Below are 20384 nucleotides of genomic sequence, written 5' to 3'. Positions count from 1 at the left end.
ATATGAGAAGCAGTTTCTCTATCTAATGTCTCAAACAACTTATCTGCAACAATGAGGTCTTTTAATGTGTCAAAATCTGACACTCCTCTGAGCTTCAGATAGTAATCGAAACTCGTTTTTAACCTCGACGCAAATTGCACACGCGTTTCATTATTACGATGAGCCCTTCGAAAATTCTCTAGACAAACCTGCGGTGTAGGCTCGTACTCTCGTAAAATAATTTCTTTTACCTTATCATAATTTGACAGTTCATTATCGCTTATGTGAGACAAAACGTTGGTTGCCTTTTCACCCAACAAATTCAATAAAATTTCTGACTTAAATTTCTCTGGCACTTTTTTTGTGTTAAATGCTCTTTCAAGTGATGCGAAGAAATACCCCCAACCTTCCGGCTGATTGGGTACTCTAACAGTTAGAGTTCTCACACTTTTTATGAGAGATTCAATTGTGTCTTCCTTTACTTCTGTTTTATTATGTTCAGTGCCATCACAATTTAATTCTACACGTACTCTAACTAACTCTAATTCTGTTTTGACGCGTTCTAATTTCATGCGTTCTAATTCAACCTCTCTTAGTTCCTCTGACTTTCTATCTGTTATTATTGTGGCTAGATAGTCTTTTACAAAGTCAGGATCTTTTACACATGCTTGATTTTGCAAAATAAGTTCTTTTAACTCACTCACCTTCGCATTCTCGATAACTTTTTCTCCAAGGTCCTGAGCAACTTGGATCAAGTCCTGTTTTTTGGCTCCAGTGAACATTTTGACGATGAAAGTTGCGTATTCCGAATTATATTATCACTACTCACAGTTCTTTCGTGGTCACACAAGAACTCAACGAATACAAACTCGCTCCACAGACGTCTTCTCCGATTTGAACGACATTTTTCACAGTTCTTTGTCTCCGTATGAGACGGACCAGATGAACGATAACTCACTCGAAAGAAGTGGACTGCAAACACTTTTAATAATTTTACGATAATTTTAATTCACAAATATAACAAATTAACTCGCACGAAATCCCGATCGAGGGAATCGTTGTACCATTGACCAGCTCGAGGTCTCAACTCATACTCACTCACACACACACTGTCACACACTCATAAAAACGCTTTTTTTCTCTCTCTCTCTCCCCCTGGGAACGGAAGGGGAGCTCTCATCACCTTTTGACCTCTGCTCTCTCCTTACTTTTCTTCTTCTTTTTTACTATTATTATTATTACGCAGCAAGGCAGCAACAACATGACATAATCATCACAAAGTTTGTAATGCAATTATTGCTAAACATGTTTCTGTCATTCTTGGCAGTTGCAGCCATAAAAGCTTTAAATCAGTGATGGTCATTGGACATGGATGCACATAAATGTCCTCCTTTACAAACCCCATCTTTCCAATTTCCCTTTGGGGTGCTTTCAGTTCCATCTATTCCACATACGTGCAACTATGGACTATGCACTCAAAACATGAATGTGTTTCCTTTTGAAATATATATCAAATATAAATATGGGAACTACTCATTGCACAATAAAACTTTAAAAATCAAGAAATCTCCCTGTATAATATAGCCAAAAAAAAAAAATTAATTGCACTATACACAGTAAAACCTCTCTGCTGTTGTGAGCAATGGCAGGACAAAACAGTCCCTAAAAGAGGGGTGATTATTAATCAGGGGTTTGATTTTGAAATGTATTCCTAGCTTGTTGGTAATACTTTTATCATACAAGGGGGGGGGGGGGGGAATGATTATTTTTCCGTAAAAGACGGTGTCCATTAAGGGGGGTTTTACTGTTTAGGTAATACAGGCATGTTTTGAAATATAATTTTGATGCTTTTTCATTGTTCATTTCTAATATTTTTCTGCACTTATTTTTTTAGGTTTCAACAACTTTGTGGTAAAGCATACTTGATGCTGCGACGTCACGCAAATCTATTAATTACACTTTTCATAATGATGTTGTCTACTGGTATCCCAGAGCTACAGTCTATTGATGATGTTGGCTATCTTAGAAATACTTTGCAAGTTGAAAAAACTGAAGAAGAAGCACTTGAATATTTTCAAAATCAGTTTTTTGAAGCATATGGTGGTGCCTGGACTACAAAACTTGATTGGTTTTTCCATAGTGTTAAACACTTATGATATGCCATGTTTCATTTAAGTATGTTTATTTTGACAGAACAAAAGTCGTCATTGAATGAAGCTGTATAGTCGTGCCTTATTTCACTGTCTGAAGAGATAAAATAACTTTTGAGTAAACATTGATAACTTATGTTAAAGTTGGAGTCTGTATAGCTGGAAAAAAGTTGAATCATTGTGTTGATGTTTTTTGATAGTAGACAAAAATAAAACATTTTTCTGCCCCTTCAATGAATTGTTAGAAGCTGGCTTCTTGACAAAAAAAACAGCAAAGATATAGCAGATAATCTGTAATGTTATTCGTGAATGTTTATTAAAATTCTAATTTTTGCTATATTGGAAATGTGTCAAAATGAATTCTATGCAAAATGTTTTGCTAAGAGCTTAGTTATGATTTTAAAGTTCACTTATTCGACTCAAATCTGTATAGTACAAAAAAAAATAATACACTTGAGTATTGTGGGCAACAAAGCTAATGTGTACAATATCCAATTTCCATTGTAAATATAAAGTACAAGTTTATTTATTATTTTGCAACAACTATGCATGAATTGAGAACCATAAATATAAATCACATCTTGCATTTCTTTTTGAATATATGTTTTATACAATAATTTTATGTATATTGTGTGCAGTTTTATAGAAAAATTTATATAATGAAATTAAATGTCAAAACCTGGCTATTGTGTATACTTTATCTGTCTTAATATGATTTATGAATATTTTTGTTTATAATCATAGTTTAGCTCAGCAGAGGCAGTTTTTGCCAAGTCGTCTTATAATTTCCAGTAAATAATTAGGATGTATACACAATTCACAAGAAAGTTACTAGTGTGATGGTCTGTTAGTACGATGCTTCGAACATTAAATTCTTTATTTCTCTTTATTACAGAAAATTAATATGATTACTGATATCCCACACTTTATGTGATTTTGCTATAAAGTTGGTTCTGAAAATTTCAACCTGTGATTGGGGATGAGTGGGAGCCCACTCATCCTACTTTTCATACTTTTTGGTAAAATGTCCTACTTTCTTGATTTTGTCCTACTTTTCCTTCCAAATCCTATCAACAAAATTTGTCTAATTGGTTTTAATTAAGCAGGGAATCATCGATATATTGCCAAATAGTACAAATGTTGTAGATTAAAAATTAATGATTCTGCCAAAGCTGAAATTGTATCATTTTTAAAGTTATTTGGGGGTTGTATGTAGACCATTTGGTTTATTAATTTTTTGTAATTTGAAAGTTCAACAAGTAAAGTAGTCAATAAAAACCTCTGTCTGGATGGAAACTATAATTTTGTATTTACTTTTCATGGTCTTGGACAGTGACTAGCAGTCATCATTCAAAATTATGGTGCATATTTTGTGTATAGGTGAAATGAGTTTGCATTACAAAGCAGTTGGATACATAGGCCTATTCTAGGTTTGGTGATTCTGATGCTACCCAATAGCATTTCATTGTCTTCTGTATTTTTAGGGCATGCAGAGGCATAAACAATGTGTACAATACTCAACAAAGAGCTACTACTAAACCCCATACATGTACCTAATTCATATTCCTCTGCGGAACCTCTAATGAATTTGTACATTTTGGAATGTGTGTGTACATGTAGTGAAACCTGATGTGAAGTTTGTTTCTGTGTAATGCTTGTTAGTTATGTGTAGTGCTGCCATCTGCCACCAGATTTTTCTTACTATGAGTGAAGTGTAATGATTGAATAATTGTTTTGTAGGCCTCTGTGGCGAGTCAGCAAAGAGCTAGAAATAAAAGTGCTTCATTTTTCAAAAACGATTACACTGGTATTGAACAGTAAAATGTAAACAAATCTCTTCAAAAAACAGGGATGGGCACGCAGTAAAACTATCCGGTTGACCTTGATCTCCGATGTAAACAAACATTGGAGTTTGTAATTTCCACATTTTGCAATGTGCTTTTGAAAGTTGTCTCGAAGGAGCGTCATTCTTTAAAATCTTACATGCTTTCATAATTTGCTGTGCATTGTCCAAGAGAGTTGACAAATTGAGCTGTGGAAGACTCAAAAAATAATTATCTGTGGTTGCTAGTGCACTGTCTTGACTAAAAATTGTTTTTGTAACCAAATCATTTCTGCCATTTTGCTTTGACTTGAGTCAATCTTATAGGATACTGAAATAGTGCTATAAAAAAGATTTTTTCTTGTTATGCTATGATTATGTCATCTGGAAGAGAGGGTACCCTCCCCCATCTTATATTTTAGTCCTTTTTCCTACTTTTTCTAATTTTTTGAGTGAGAGCCGTGATTTATTCACAAAATAATTATTTTGCTGCTGGGAATTTTTCTTCTGTAGCAGGGAGGGGGTAGAGACATTCCCCAAACCCTATTCTTACCCATTTTAAATTCAACTCACTTGACACAATTTCATCTTTCAGGATCAGTTTTCAGAACCAATTAATCATGTAAAATGAGGGACACCTGTACATGCATTAACCATTTTTAAAAATCCATTTCTAAAACTTGAAATCAAACTCTGAGTTTCTTTTCCAATAATCATATTCTACTCTTGACGCAATCCTCCCAGAAGTAGTACTACTTTGTTGACAACTAACTTGGTTATATTAGCAGGTGAAAGGTTTTTGTAAAATGCCACAGATTTTATGTAGTACACATAATTGAGTGAAAAGAGACTGAGAAAATTTGTGCTGCTCTCTCTTCAATACTTATTCACTTTTTCTGTGCAAGGCAAGGAAGTCTATATAAACAATATCCCTGCCTCCAGACTAGTATTAAAAATCAATGTCTAGAAACACCATTGTTCTCTCCACAACAGATATATCTGTATTAGAAACAAGTTAATATATGTGATTAACTTGTTTCTTTTAGTTCCTAAACAAACAAGAGTATCAGACAGAGATTTGTGTTCCGGAATCATTCTTATCTTCATTCGAATTTTAAATTTAGGAACAATTTTGAACATGGCAGAGTATTGCTATTTATATTGTAGTTTTTGTTTGGTTTTTTGGGGGACAAAATACACTTTTAGAGCACACATAGAAGACACAAAAGTTTCAAGAATAAATAGTTATTAACTCAAAACCATAATTGATTTCAACAGACTGGTTGCAAGTTGAAGGCTAATACCATTTTTCATTATATTTCAACATTTTATACAAGTCGCCATTTTGTAACAAACCATTTTTTAAAAAATGATTTTGAAACATTACAGTGTCACAAAAAAACCATGAAAATGCTACAAAGCCTTTTGTAGACACATTGTCTGTAGACACTTCCCCCCCCCCTTTTTTTTCACTTGTGTTCATTCAGCTTATCAGATTTCATTACCATTACATTCAAATTGAACAAAAGTTGATTACAGCTTAATTTAAAAAAAAATTTCCTCTAGAACATTTTTATTTTGCTCTTTAGTCATAGTGGCGAGTTCATTCCAATAGTTGTGAGGTGATAGATCTTGATTTGTTGACTATATCTGTATTTTAAATTGTAAAGTATTGTAGTAGAAACAATATTCCTTTAATTAATCTTCCTTTGTGTTAAGAATCTGCTAGTGTGTCATAAGATTTGTTGTAAAGTACATGGCAATCATGGATGTTTCCTGACATTGAGCTGTTATCTGCTTGTTTTACCTTTTCAATGTTTTTTTCCCCCTCGCTCCTTCTTTCAATGAAATTTATTTTTCTTCCCCATGCAAGCATTCACCAAAAGTGGAAATAGGGTTGTAGGGAAAAAGAGATTATTCTCTAGCTGGATTTTTTTTTATATGCTTGCAAATACAGGATTACTGGCAAAAAAACAGGTTTTAGTGATTTAATAAATATTGACGATATATATATTGTCACCTATATGAAAACCTCGTACATAAATTTTTAAAAAAAAAATCTTTTTGACAGTTTTAGATTGAGAGATCATATCTCATCAATTAGAGCTTTTGGGGAAAAAATACAATGATCTGTTCTCTACAGGGTGATTCACAACTAGTGCGACAAACTTGCAGGCACAAAGATGATTCGGGATTGCATAGCATTGCAGGGTCGGAAATGCTTTCTACATGAGCTAGGGTCAGAAGAAGACAAGAATAGAAACAACACGTTAGTGTAAATAAAGCATTTTAATCGTGTTTTACATTGGCAAAAAGAACACGTTACAGAAGATGTTCGGAATTTCAACCATAAGCACTCACACAGGCTTCACATCAGCAAGGCATGAAATCCCTAACATTTGAGTAGATTCCTGGCATTGGCATACCATGGGAGTTCTCCAAAGCCCACGGATGGTCGTTATGTGGATTGTAAAACTTGCCTCATCCATGAACAAAATGCAGCAAATGTTTGTGGGGTTTTCTGCACTCTGTTGAAGAGAAACCAGGTAGAAAAATGAATCCGGTGTTGATTGTCCTCAGGCGTTACTGCTTGGACTATTGCAAATGGTATTTACTCATTTGGTTTGCTGACAGAATCCTTTATACAGTGGGTTGGGAAATACCCAATTGATGGGCTATCGCTCGAGTACTTGTAGTTGGATTTCTTTCTGCAAGATATAGGACAATCTTCTCACACATTGTCTGCCATCCTTGTCGATAGCTCTTGATTCATAGTAGCTCTCCCAAAACAATCGTTCTCACGTAACCTTCTGTGCAGACGGGAGAAGATCATATGATGAAGAGCGCGACTGTTCAGGAAATGTTCCTGGTACAAGCGCAGAGTGGCAAGCCTGTTACAGTTTGCAGCGTCATACATGAGGTGCACGTTGGCCAATTCAACGTTTGAGTATTCATCCATCCTACTTCCTCATTGACTGGTTCTCAAATGCTGGTTTCTCTCCAGCGGGATCATTGTGCAGTCAAACTCCTGTACAACGCCTTTTACCACATGAAGGAATTTTCAACCCTGCAATGCTATGCAATTCATAATTGTCTGTGACCCCTACCCCTCCTGCAAGTTTGTCACTGGTAGTGAATCATCCTGTATAGAGAGAAAAATTAAACCCTTTTGCGTGTTACAGGGATCCCACTCAAAAAATTGGAAAAAGTAGGATGGGGTATCCCCCCTCCTTTTAGATAACACAATTATAGGAGAATACAAAAAAATCCCTAAAAAAAATTATTTCTTAAAAATTTTTAAATTAAATTTTTTTATAGTATTATTTCAGTATCCTGTAAGATAAAAGATTGACTCCAGCCAAAGCAAAATGACATGACTTGGTTACAAAACAGTGTACTAGCCACCACAGATAATTCTTTTGTCTCTCCTCATAATATACAATAGAGCATCGATTATCCGAAACAATTGGGGACTGGGGGTGTTTGAATAGCTGATTTTTTTGGATAACCGATCATTCACTGAAAACTAATTGTACCAGTATTATAGGAACAATATGAAACAAAGAAAGCGATATATTAAACACTGTGTTTATATTATATTTTGTATCACACGTCTTAAAAATAACAGAAAACTGACTATCCTAGTTTGACAAGTTCAAAATTACCATTAAAGTAGGCCTTCAGTTTAGGAAAAGAAGTCAACAAAATTTTCTTTTGCTTCATTAAAGGCACTAGCAGAACTTCTACACTGCATGCACATTTGAATTTGCCGACTGGAACGCTTTCGGTTAGCCTATGTTTCGGTTGATCTGTATTCGGATAATCTATGCCCTATTGTATATTACATTTTTTTTGGAATCTTCCACAGTCCAGTCTGTCAACTCTCTGACAATGCACAGAAAATATTATGTAGAAATGTTTTTTAAGAATGACGATCCTTCAAGACCGCTTCCAAAAGCACAGTGCAAAATGCGTAAACTACAAGGTCTGATGGTTTTACTGTGTTGCCCATCCTTTTTTTTAAAGCGATTGGTGTTTACATTTTACTGCTCGAGATGCCAGCATCATAATTTTTTACTTATGAAGTACTTTCATTCTAGATCCTTGCAGAGCTTTGTAAACATTGTTCATGCATGTTCTAAAAATACATAAGACAATTGAATGTTATTAAGCAGCATCACCAAACCTAGAATTGGATTATGTATCCAGCTGCTTTGTTGTGCAACTGTTGATTCAGCTATACACAAAATATTTGCCCCATATAATTTTGAATGTTAGTTATTGCCCAAGACCCATGAAGCGGTAAATACAAAATTATTTTTTACATCCAGACAAGTTTTTAATGACTACACTACTTGTTGAACCCTTAAACTAAGCGAATGAAAAATTAATAAATCAAATGGTTCACATACCCCCCCCCCCCCAAATCTCTACTCTGGCAGAATACTTATTTGCAATCTACAACTTTTGTAATATTTGGCAATATATCAATGATTCCCTCAATAAAAATCATACACAAATTTTGTTGATAGGATTTGGTAAAAAAGAACAAAACCTAGAAAGTGTAGGACATTTTACCAAAGAGTAGGAGCACTGGTGTTATTCAATGGGACATCCCATCTGTTTCCTGCTCTTCCTGTAAAGTTTGGAATTATTGATGTACAAGGTTTTCATTATATAAGGCATAGTTTTCCAACCTTTTTTTGTCCCATTGCCCCCTTCAGAAATTTTCTTCTCCCATCGCAATCTAACCCATAGGATCCTATGTTACACCTGTAGCTTCTACTGCCTCCCTGGAACATTCCATTGCCCCCAAGGAGCATTAACGCAGACGTTGGGAATCACTGATATTAGGTGAAGATATGGATATTTGTCCAGAATGATAGTGTGTATATATGTACATTTTTAAATTAGTCCTGGTCCTAAGCTTTAATACAGTAATACCTCAGGTAACTAACATATTTTTTATGGTTTTTCAGCCTCAGCTAATGAATGTTGTAGTAATGCAGTAGACTCTTGGTAATCCAGCCATGTGCTCAGCTGCAGTGACGTAGCCAGGTTTTGGTCAGTGGAGGAGCGAAATTCAGAAAGGTGCCATTTTTTGTTCCTGCTTTAGGCGCAAACTTAAAATTACGCATTAGTAGAAAGAACTTGAAACACTTTTCAATGTTATTTTTCAAATTAAATTACTTCTGAATTGATTCATTTATTTTAATTTTTTTATTAATTTAAAAAAAATGTAAATTCTATTTTGTGTTTTATGCACTTATACAAATGAGGAAAAAAACTGGGAAATTGCCATAAAAAGGTGGTTGGGAAAAAATTTAGATTAAAATATAAGAAATATATATAGAAGAATAAAAAAAATATATATATTTTCTCTCTCAAATATTATTCCAAAATAGGACAGTACAGAAAAATCTTCATGCTTCTCCATTTAATCGCTTTCATTATGTTACACTCTTATCATAAGCACATGTCACATGTACATTATTACTTCTCAATTGTGCATGTACATTCAAGACATCTCTCTTATAGAATTTCTATCAAGTTGGTTCATGCCAGAAAGTTCTTTCTTGCATTATGTGTGACCACATGTATCTATGATGTCATAGTTATGCTTGATTTGTGCTCGAGAGAAGTTTTGTCATCTCTTTTCCATATTAGAAGTAAAACTGGCAGATGCCTGAAGTTTCGTGTTATGAAAATACCACAGTGAAAGTCTGCTTGCTCTCTGCGGGAAAACTTGTCAAACTCGTACCTTGAAATTGGGAAAACAAAAAAAACACTCTCTCCAATCAACCACCACTCTTCCGCTAGTAGGGCTCAAACTGGGATCATCGCAAAATAAGTCCATCATGATGCTCACAGAATCGCACATTAGCTATCATATACTACTGGATTGCAGACGTGTACAAGCAGAGGGTGACACGAATCCAAAAAAGTTTGGGAACCACTGCTTTTCAAACGAATGGGTGTATGCCGGAAATTGCTGTATGTGTCCACAATGTATTTAATTATGTCTGAGGCATGTTTGAAATGCCACTGCTCATCTTTCGAATTGAAGTGAAAGTAGCATGTTTATGAATCGATTAAAATAAGTTTTATGTTTGATGGTCTACCGGCTTCCTTTGGAGAAACCATTTAAAGGGGAGTTCTCTCTGCTCGAAGTTGTGAAACTTAATCAGGAATTTTTCACAATATATTTATTTCTAGTGAAATCCTAGGGGGTGAATAAAAAAGTAAATAAATATAGGGTGTGTTTTATAACAAATCAGAGAAGAATGAAAATATATTGAGTGATGAAATGGTACAGACTAGTTGCAGGGGTTCTCAAACTTTTTCCACCTGCTGTGCCTCCTTACCCTAATTAATGCTTATCCACGGCTCCCCAGAGCAGCTTAACAAAGGGTTTTTATGATAAACCTTCGGGTTGCTCTGCAGTGCCCCCGACAAAAATTGGCGGCGCACAACTTGAAAGTTCCTGGACTAGAGAGTTATTGGTGTTTTCCCCTCATTGTTTGACCAGAAGGCCTTCGGGTAAGTACTGGCAAACCACATGACGGCAAAGCCCATATTAGTAATCATCGTAAAAATGACAATGATTCTGAGAAAGTCACATTTTCAACACAAAATTATGCATCATCAACGTATAGTACAATATATTGTACAAATATAGAAGACTAATTTCCTCTCTCATTTTCTGCATTTCAGAGTGCTATTGACCCAAGATTATAAGGTTTTTATTTCACCCTCCTTTAAGAAAAACTCTTCCAGAACCCCCTTTTTGTGTTTTATCTTGGGTTTTTTGTGACTCAAAAGCTCAGAGCTGTTTTCCACTTTTTCCGAGTAGTTGACACTGCACTGTACACAAGCTAGTAGCTCTTGCAAAGGCACCTGTAGATAACCTGGCATTTCTAGGCACTCTAAATTTTGCCAAGTCTCCTATACAGTGGTATTTCTTCTAAGAGCTCAAGCTCTACCTAAGGCACCCAAAGAAAAGGTGATATTTCTCGGAGCTTGAATCCTAGTCATTACTTCATAGGTTCAGTGGTCTCTTCACAATAGGTTCCTGTGCCTAATTTCTTCAGAAGGCACCTTATTCAAAGCTTGTGGTGGCCCTTCAGAACAGAATGGGCATTTCATGAACGCCATATCCTCAGAACTGAGGCACCTATGAAAGGCACAGTCAAATTTCATTATAACGAACTCCAAGAAATCACTTCGTTATAACGAAATTTCATTATAAAGGAATTCTAGGTTTTTGCATTGTTCCTATGTAAACTTATCTGGGGGAATTAGAAAATTGTTCATTAAAATGAGATTTTTTTCGCTAAATGGTATTCGTTAAAACGGAATTCGACTGTATTTCTAGGAGCTCTACAGAGAGCGACCAATGGGTGGGGGAGTTACTGCAAGAAGCGAACAAGTTCTGTCCTTTAATAAAGGTGGGAACAGAGGCTGATCTGAGTATGCTTCCAGATGAAGAGCTTGAGAGCAATTTTCAAAAATGGTAATATGAGCATATCCACTTTCTTTTTTTTCTCCTCTTAAAAGATTAGTACAAACGAAATTTTTTTTTTCCTCATCATTTTAGTCAATGAAGGTAGAAAATGAAAAATTCAATTTTTTTCATCAAGTTTTTACAAGATCAAAGTCATTTAGGAGCATAGGCACCAATGCAGGCAAAATTTTGATTGGGGGAGCAATAGCTCCTCCTCTCCTTCCCCTGGCTACGCCACTGCTCGACTGACATGTCCAGTGATCCAGTGTTTTCAGGTGGGTTTTCTTTGAGCCATAGGAGAGGAAAACATGGTACTGCATGTCTGTGTGCAGAAGTTTATATTGTTTAAATGGGCTTTTCAATCAACTTCCAGTAATCTCTCACACCTTGGTCTGATATGTGCTGGATTATCAAGATATAATGAAACTAGTAAGAACAGCAATGATTGAGAGTAGAAGAATGGAAGATAATTATTCCGTATAAAGGGCAGAAGAATGTTACAGTTTTGTGAGGACAATGAACAAAATAGGATTTTAAAAAAGGTTCAACACATTTCATTCAATTATGCCAAAGCATGTGGTAATAGTACACCACGCTGGTACATTGAAAAATGAAAGATTTACTTCAAGTAAATATAAATGTTATGAATTTTTTGAGTATTTTTTTTTCATTCCAATTAAAACAAAGGAAATAAACAATGAAATGAAATGGTTTATTTACATGAATTTCACACATTTACATATAACTATGTAATATACACATTTCTATGTACAAAGTAAATAAATGGCACATTTCCTCTCAACCAATAAAACTTGGATGGAAGTAATACAGAGAAGATATTTTAGGTATTTGACTTTATTTTTAACAATTTTACATAGAAACCTATGGGAAATCACGTTTCAGCTAATGAACATGATTTCTGAATGACCTTCATTAGTTGTGTTATCACTGTAATGTTTTCATATGAAATATAATTTGTTTGAGTAGTTGAATTCAATAGGGTTGGAGTCAGGGGAGCTGAGCACCCACATAATTTATTCAGAAATAAAAATTTCCTACACGATGCTCAAGACGAGCACCCACAGGCTGTAAATGCTTCTGGCACCCTTGGTTCATGGGAGAGAAAATGGCAGAGAATGAATATTAATTTTCTTTTTATATTATCACAGCAATAATTCTCAAGAAAGTATTAAAAAGTTAAAAATATTTACAAAAATCACTTTGAAGGAATAAGAGTAATCGCTTCTGATTCATGATCAGGGCCGCCATAAGAGCATCGTGGGTCAGAGTCCAAGTGACGTTCTAGGGCCCTCTACCTAACAACTACAGAGAATGGCAGTACCAGATCTCATTATGAGGTTGTACCTGGATGTGGGCCCATATGTTTAGATGGTTTTGTCTATGATAATGAAGAAAACATTTTTTCATAATAAAAGGTACAATAACTTTATCAATGGACTTGATGAAAAATGACAAGAGCAGTTCTTTAACTAACACACTAAGAATAAAATCACAGAAACTTTGTATATGTCTCTAATAATAACATGACAAGCAATTATCAGACTGTCATGTTCACTTGGCATAAATTATGTTAATGCAAAGCAGAAGCTCAGGAACTGTTCAAAACTTCCTCGTGTGCTTCTGCCTCTTCTGGTATTAGATATGGTTCCCACTCTTTCAAATCAGCCTGCATTCTCATTTGCTGCATTTTTTCTTTCTGCTGCCTCTTGAAAAATCCAATCTGAAAGAATTTTGTTGCTTAATAAACTTTCAGAGAATGAAATATATGAGAAAATACCAGTTCAATAGTTATCAAAGCATTAAAAATCTACCACTTAAATGGTTATCAGATTCAATATGAATTGCCAGAATTTTAAAAATTTCTTTCTTACTTTAAAAACAATATTGTTCCACTAATGCAGTTATCTACATTGCATAATTTTTTTTTTTGTAAAAAGACATAAAAATTGCATGATATCTTATAAATAAGTGTCCAATACATTTTTAATTAGATATTTTACATTGTTTTCGTTCTTCACTTTTATGTATCTTTTGTGTATATTACTTGAAGGTTAATAAAGATCATGGATACAAGATGTTTTTTCTAACATATAAGCTGTATTTAAAGTTCTCCATACAAAGTCTGCCAAAAAAATGTTAAAATAATTATACACTTAAGTCTGAATTAAAAGTCTCCTTGACAACTTTAACCTGTAGAGAGAATGTTTCTTTATTTTCTCCTCCTTTCAGTGAAACACATTTTTTGTTTCCCTAGCAAAAATTCACCAAAAGTAAAAGATTCGCGATCATACTGAGGAAAGAAGAAAAAGATTATTCTAGTTAGATTTTTCTTTTCAAATACACTGCTGGCCACCGTAAATGCAACACCCTGAAGGAAGCATGCAAATAATATGAAATTTACAACATGCATTAGTGGAGGTGAGATATGCAAATGATTAGAATTTCAGCGCAGACGCACATCACGCGCGCCTGTGGCGCCACTTCAAAGCGCTATTTAAGGCTTGGAGATTTCGACGATTTGAAGTACGGCAATTGTGTTTTTCTTGTGGTTTTTTCAAAAAAACGATCAATTATGCCTCGTAGAAAACAGCGATCATCTTTTGATCAAGTATCCGAGTTCGACAGAGGAAGGATAGTGGCCTACCGAGATTGTGGATTATCTTTCAGGGAAATCAGTAGTCGTGTTGGACGAAACCAAACAACTGTAATGCGGATATGTGATCGTTGGATGCAGGAGGGTACGACGGACCGACATGTTCGATCGCATCCACCTCAGTGCCCACTTCACGTGATGACAGGCGTATTGTGCGTATGGCAGTGACGGATCGCTCAGCCACATCATGAACCATAGCACAGCACATTCAGTCTGTACCGCATCATCCAGTGTCTGCGCGTACCATTCGACGCCGTTTACAGCAGAGTGGTCTGTCCGCAAGACGTCCATTGCTTCGTCTACCCTTGACGCATAACCACAGACGTCTCCGCCGCCAATGGTGCGATGAAAGAAGGATGTGGACGGCACAATGGAATGAAATTGTCTTTACTGACGAGTCACGCTTCTGTCTGCAACACCACGATGGTCGGATTCGAGCCTGGAGACACCGTGGAGAGAGGATGCTGAACAGCTGCGTTATGCACCGCCACACTGGTCCTGCACCGGGTATTATGGTATGGGGCGGTATTGGATATCACTCTCGCACTCCTCTAGTACGCATTGCCGGTACTTTAAAAAGCCAGCACTACATCTCCGAGGTGTTGGAGCCAGTTGTCCTTCCTTACCTTCAGGGCTTGCCCACAGCCATATTTCAACAGGATAATGCGCGACCACACGTGGCACGCATTGTCCAAAGGTTCTTCGTCAATCGCCAGATTGAATTGCTTCCCTGGCCAGCTCGCTCTCCGGATCTTTCGCCGATAGAAAACATGTGGTCCATGGTTGCTCAACGATTGACCCAGATTACATCCCCAGCTGCCACACCAGATCAACTTTGGCAACACGTGGAAGCTGCTTGGTCTGCTGTACCCCAAGAACATATCCAAAGTCTCTTTGAATCAATGCCGAGGCGTGTGGCAGCGGTGATCTCCAACAATGGCGGCTACTCTGGCTACTGATTTTGGCAGGAACCACACTTCACAGAAGTCTATAAATTCAATCATTTGATGCTTGGTCAACATGTTATCTACAAAATAAATATTGTTGCGATATCTCTTGTCTTTCTTGGTGTTGCAATTTGGGTGGCCAGCAGTGTATATTCTTGGTCTCACAACAGGTTTTTGAGATGGTTTGCTAAATGGAAATGGGGGATATATATAAGTGGATATTCGTCATTACTGTTAATAGTGACTTTCGTCCGAAGGACAAGTATTTGTTCTCATTCATTCCTCATTCTAAAGCAATCATCATAGTTTTTTCCCCTTTTAAACAAGGTTTTAAACTAAAACCAAATATCAGTATAATTAAATATTCATCATGATTATCCTTATGTGCAATATAAGGACTATTTAAATTCCTTTGTAGGTATAACTGTGGCAGAGAAGTCGGGGTGCTATGAATTTATGGGTTTGCCCCCCCCACAATATTTTTGAGCACTCAATATTTTCAATAACTTCACGCATTTACATGTTGTACATGATATCATTTCTAATTTAATAACACACTAGTCAGATTTAATTCCTCTCTTTGCAAATTTTTTCTTATGTATGACCCCCCCCCCCCCCCAAGCAAAGACAAGCATGGGAAAAAAGGAAAATATGACGTCGAGTGAAAAACATTTTTTTCTAATTGCATAAAAAATTCTGAAGATTACATTATTATCTCAAATCGGAGCAAATACTTGGCAAGCAAAAGAAATGGTGTTTGTATTTCTTCCGTAAAACTTCCAACATAATATTATGTCAGTAACACTGGATGGGTTAAATGAATACAGAATGATTAGCAGAAAAAGAGTGTAGATGATTAACAGAAAATATGATGATTAAAGTAAAGTATTAATAGAGATATGTTAAAGTGATGGTCACAAAGTCTACTTTTCTGTGATTATATAGCCAACTGAATTTATATGAATCTCAGTTTCTCCAACCACCCAATATCAAAACTTTTCTTCATCCAACTTTTATAATAAATATTAGCATATATTTCTGCCACACTTATACTGCTCAATTACTAGTTTTCACAAAGCAGCAGAATATTTGAGATTTTAGTTTTGTGCATGTTGTGTATATAATAATGAAATTTTTCTTTTTTTCAATTGATATTCACTCTTTTTACCTTGATAAGAACAGCTAATATGATCAAGAGCAACAATACTCCAACTCCAATACTAACAAATATGATCCATTTTTCTATTTCTTCAGATGGTGGTGGGCCTTTATGAACCACAATAGTTTTCACCTTTTAAAAAATATATGTATATATTTAGAGAAATATATTTTTCTATCACAAAATACTCTCAAGAACAAATATAGTAAAATCTTGTTTATATATATAGGTCTTATTTATACAACTTTCACATGCATACAACACTCAGGTTAGGTCCCAATTAATTTCTATACATTTCGGTGTTAAAGTATCTCATTTAATACAAATACAACGCCACAACAGGCAAATTGCCCAACGAGGTGGCTGACTTAAGAACATCATGGATCCCCGAGCCATTTTTTTGGAGGCCCTACCTACCACTGCTACACCCCACATGCACCCCGCCCACCCCCCTCCCGCGGAACCCCCAACGAATCTGTACATGCGGGAATGTGCGTGTACGTATAGTGCAACCTGACGTAAAGTTTGTTTCTGTGTAATGCTTGTTATGTGTAGTGCTGCCATCTGCCACCAGTTTTTTCTAACTATGAGTGAAGTGTTATGATTGAATGATTTATCGTTGTAGGACTGTTGCTCTCTGTGGCGAGACTTTTTAATGGGGAGATCGGCTCGCATTTGCGCCTTGAAGTTGGGAACCACAGAAAACCAACTTCAGCCGACCACCACTGTGGGGTTCGAACCCGGATCCTCGCATCGCGAGTCCGTCACTATAACCACTCGACCACCACATTGGTATATTTAAAATCTTTGCTCATGATGTTTTTTCATTTCCAGCTGAACCCCAAATTTTCTAGAAATGATATTGTTTCTGTTGATCAAATCCTAATCCTTTATTTCAGGTGATACAAACATGTCACTGAAATCATTTTTCATGGATGTTGTTGCTGCGAGAGCCATAAATTTTAAGGTGATTGTCAAGAAAACATAAACATTCAGTAGGCTAATGATCTTATTAAAAAGGGGAAGGAAAGGGATTTGTTTATTGTTTATGTCTGAGAATTCTGGAAATTCAGTGAGCTCTAAACAAAATAAAGTTTCTGAAGATGACCATGTGTAAAATGCCATTTTTGAGCATTTTGTATAATGTTTGAATGCTTTGATACAACATTATTCTTGAATCATTGGATAAACCCATTCCATTCAGACATTTTAAAGAAAGTGCAAGTCTGCTAATAATGAAATGGTCCAGGGGACGATGGAAGCTATGGATATAACATAGGATTCTATGGATTAGCTTGAGTTGAGGGTGGCCAATAAGAATAAAAGATTTTTGAAGAAGGGGGCAATGGGGAACAAAAAGTTAGGAAATTCCATTTTAAATAAAAATCTATTGCAATTATTATATCTATTGCAAATATTATAATTTTCAAAAAGGTATGAAATTATGCTCTTTTTTCATCTTAGAGATTATCATTCTTCAAGACTTGAGTAAAAGTAATGTTATCTAAATGTTTTTTTGATATAAATTTAATTTCATAGCTTTCACCCCCCCCCCCCCACACACTGTTTAGATTATTATTAAACAGAATCTGAAAAAATTTAAAAAAAAACATTGAATTTTTGAGCATGTGAAGTTGTTTGCTCCAATTCGAAATTGAATTTCAGTTGTACGATTTTTGCTACTATATGAAGTCTCAATGAGGTTTCTTGAACATAGCATAAACAGAGTCTCAATGTACCAAAATCATATTTTACTTAATCAAGCAATAAACATTCTGATTTCTTTGAAAAAAATGTCATTTTGTTTTGAAACATTTTATGTAAATAATAATACAAAAAAGTACACATTCAAAAGTATACATTTTTTAATGAAAAACTGGTTTTTTTTTATATATAGTTTGAAACTGTTCTTTACAGATGAAAATAAGAAGTAATTGAATGAATGGTTATATATTATCTAAAGCTCTAACACAACAAAGTTTTAAATTTTCTTTTGAGACATATAGTTAGCAGCAAGTAAAAAAACGAAAATTTCTTTAATAGATTCACAAAAATTAATCATTCTCAGAGTTCTAACTTATTACACATTTATCGAGAAAGTATTGATTTATTTACATGTGTAATGGGGGAGGGGGAAATTTTTTCAACTAGTTTCTCAACTCTAATTCATGATGTAGGGGGGAAAGTTTTTTTTTTATCCCTTTACTCTAGAGCATATAGTTTCCCAACCTTTTTTGTCCCATCGCCCCCTTCTTCAGAAATTCTTTTTTCTCATCGCCCCCAACACAATCTAACCCATGGGATCCTATGTTATATCCGTAGCTTCTACCACCCCTGGAACATTCCATTACCCCAAAGGGGGCGTTAACGCCCACATTGGAAATCACTGCTCTAGAGAAACTTGTGTATAGTTTTCTTAACACAATTTTAAAAAATAATCTTTGTCCTTAATGTTTTGGATACGTGGCATATTATGAAACCAGAATTTTTTTTACAAAAATTACAGAATTTTGTAGGTATAAACTATTTATATACAAATTAAAAAGTTATAATTTTTTTTTTGCCTTATAACAAATAAATGAGCAAGGGTTGTAAAGAAAATTTCCAATATAATATCTGCATGTAAATTTGAAAAGTAAAACTATCTGTTTCAAATAAAGATATTTTAGAAACTAATTACGTACAATACTTTCATCTGGATAGTAGTTTTCATGGTGAATCTGATTACTTGCATCTGGAATAGAAATTTTTCCCCTTGTTGTAAATTCTATTCTATACCACGGACCCTGCAAAACATAAGAATGAAAGTTGAATGTTACATTTGTAAAAAATGATCTAAAAAAATTATGCTTCATAGTAACAGTGAATAAATACAAATATCTTGTTATTTTGGATCTGTTGATATATCCTTATTACTAATGATGTGTGTGAGTGTAAGTAATTATAACCAGAATATTCAATTGAAGACAGACATATATTTAATTGAGATTTAAACCCTTAAAGTGAGAGACATCTGTTGCTGTTCAGACTTGAGCAGCCATGTTTTCTGTGCTGTTGCCAAAACTCTGAAACTAAATACTTGACTAATAATGAGTTGCCAGATACCAAAAACAGAAATAAATAAATTGTTTGTCCATTAACATAATATTCTAACACTTTCCCTTGTTAATAAAACAAACAATTCCATTATAATACAAGTCCTATTTTAGTGGACAGTGTCACTAATCTTGGCTTGTGCAATGGCTTTGTCATCATATCGGCCAACTGATACTATGTAGAGACCTTTTGTACTGCAATTTCTCCTACCATCACTTTTTCACGAATGAAGAAATGTTTAATGCTAATGTGCTTTGTGCGCCGATGAAATTCTGGGTTTTGTGTGAGTCTTATAGCTGCGTTATTATCAATTTGGATTACTGGAACTTCTTTAAGTTGTACAACTGCTTTGTACATACTTTGCAACCAAAATCCTTCTTTACATCATTCATTTGCTGCAACAATTTCTGCTTCAGTGGTCGATGTTGCTACCATAGATTGTCGTTGACTTAACCATGAGATAGCTCCACCAGCATACAAGATCACCACTACTGTAGTTGAGCGACCAGTCTTTTCACATCCTCCAAAGTCAGCATCACTATAACATTCCAACACTCTGGGATTGCAGTTATATCTGTAAATAATGCCTTTACTTGTGGAACTTGCAATGTATCTGAGAACATGTTTGGCTTTCACCCAATCTTCTTTTGAAGGATTCTCTAGCTTACGTGATAAAACTCCTACACTGTATGCTAGGTCGGGTTTAGTGCCTACCATAAGATACATGATAGCTCCGACTACTTCTCTGTAAGGGGCACTTTCAAAATAGGTGCATGAACTGGTCTACAATTTTCCATACCAAATTTCTTCAACACTTTCTTTGCATATGCTTGTTGGCTAATTTTGATGTTTCCATTGGTAAACTTTTCAATTTCCAATCCTAAGAAGTATGTTGCTGGTTTACTGGCAACTTTAAATTTCATTTTCAACTGTTTAATGAAATCTTCAGCTTCTTGCGGATCAGTCGATGCGACTAGGCCATCATCAACATATAAAGCTACAAGTAATTTTCTGTTGTTATGATCTCTGATGTACGAACAAGGATCAGCTTCA

At 35.2% G+C, this 20384-nt stretch overlaps 2 protein-coding genes across 5 annotated transcripts in view; one reads left to right on the top strand and one right to left on the bottom strand.

Annotated features, from left to right (window-relative positions):
- Positions 1-2823, top strand: part of LOC149085523 (phosphatidylinositol 4,5-bisphosphate 3-kinase catalytic subunit alpha isoform-like) — a 77343-nt gene extending 74520 nt beyond the window's left edge. For all 4 annotated transcript variants that reach the window (XM_089233580.1, XM_089233581.1, XM_089233582.1 and 1 more), the window contains one exon: positions 1874-2823. In XM_089233580.1, coding sequence (XP_089089706.1) covers positions 1874-2135 — 262 coding nt within the window. In that variant the 3' untranslated portion in view covers positions 2136-2823. The remainder of the gene's footprint in view (positions 1-1873) is intronic.
- Positions 2824-12146: 9323 nt separating this feature from the next.
- The window catches only part of LOC149085522 (integrin alpha-9-like), a 166884-nt gene continuing 158646 nt past the window's right edge, over positions 12147-20384 (bottom strand). The window contains exons 25-27 of the mRNA XM_089233577.1: positions 18920-19021; positions 16245-16367; positions 12147-13196 (exon numbers count right to left, since the gene is read on the bottom strand). Coding sequence (XP_089089703.1) covers positions 13065-13196; positions 16245-16367; positions 18920-19021 — 357 coding nt within the window. The 3' untranslated portion in view covers positions 12147-13064. The remainder of the gene's footprint in view (positions 13197-16244; positions 16368-18919; positions 19022-20384) is intronic.

This window comes from Pholcus phalangioides, unplaced genomic scaffold, assembly GCF_987345545.1.
Source record: "Pholcus phalangioides strain wild (caught in Gottingen) unplaced genomic scaffold, Ppha-v1.0 ptg000007l_1, whole genome shotgun sequence".
Lineage (NCBI taxonomy): Eukaryota > Metazoa > Arthropoda > Arachnida > Araneae > Pholcidae > Pholcus > Pholcus phalangioides.
This window is presented reverse-complemented; position numbering and strand designations above follow the sequence as displayed.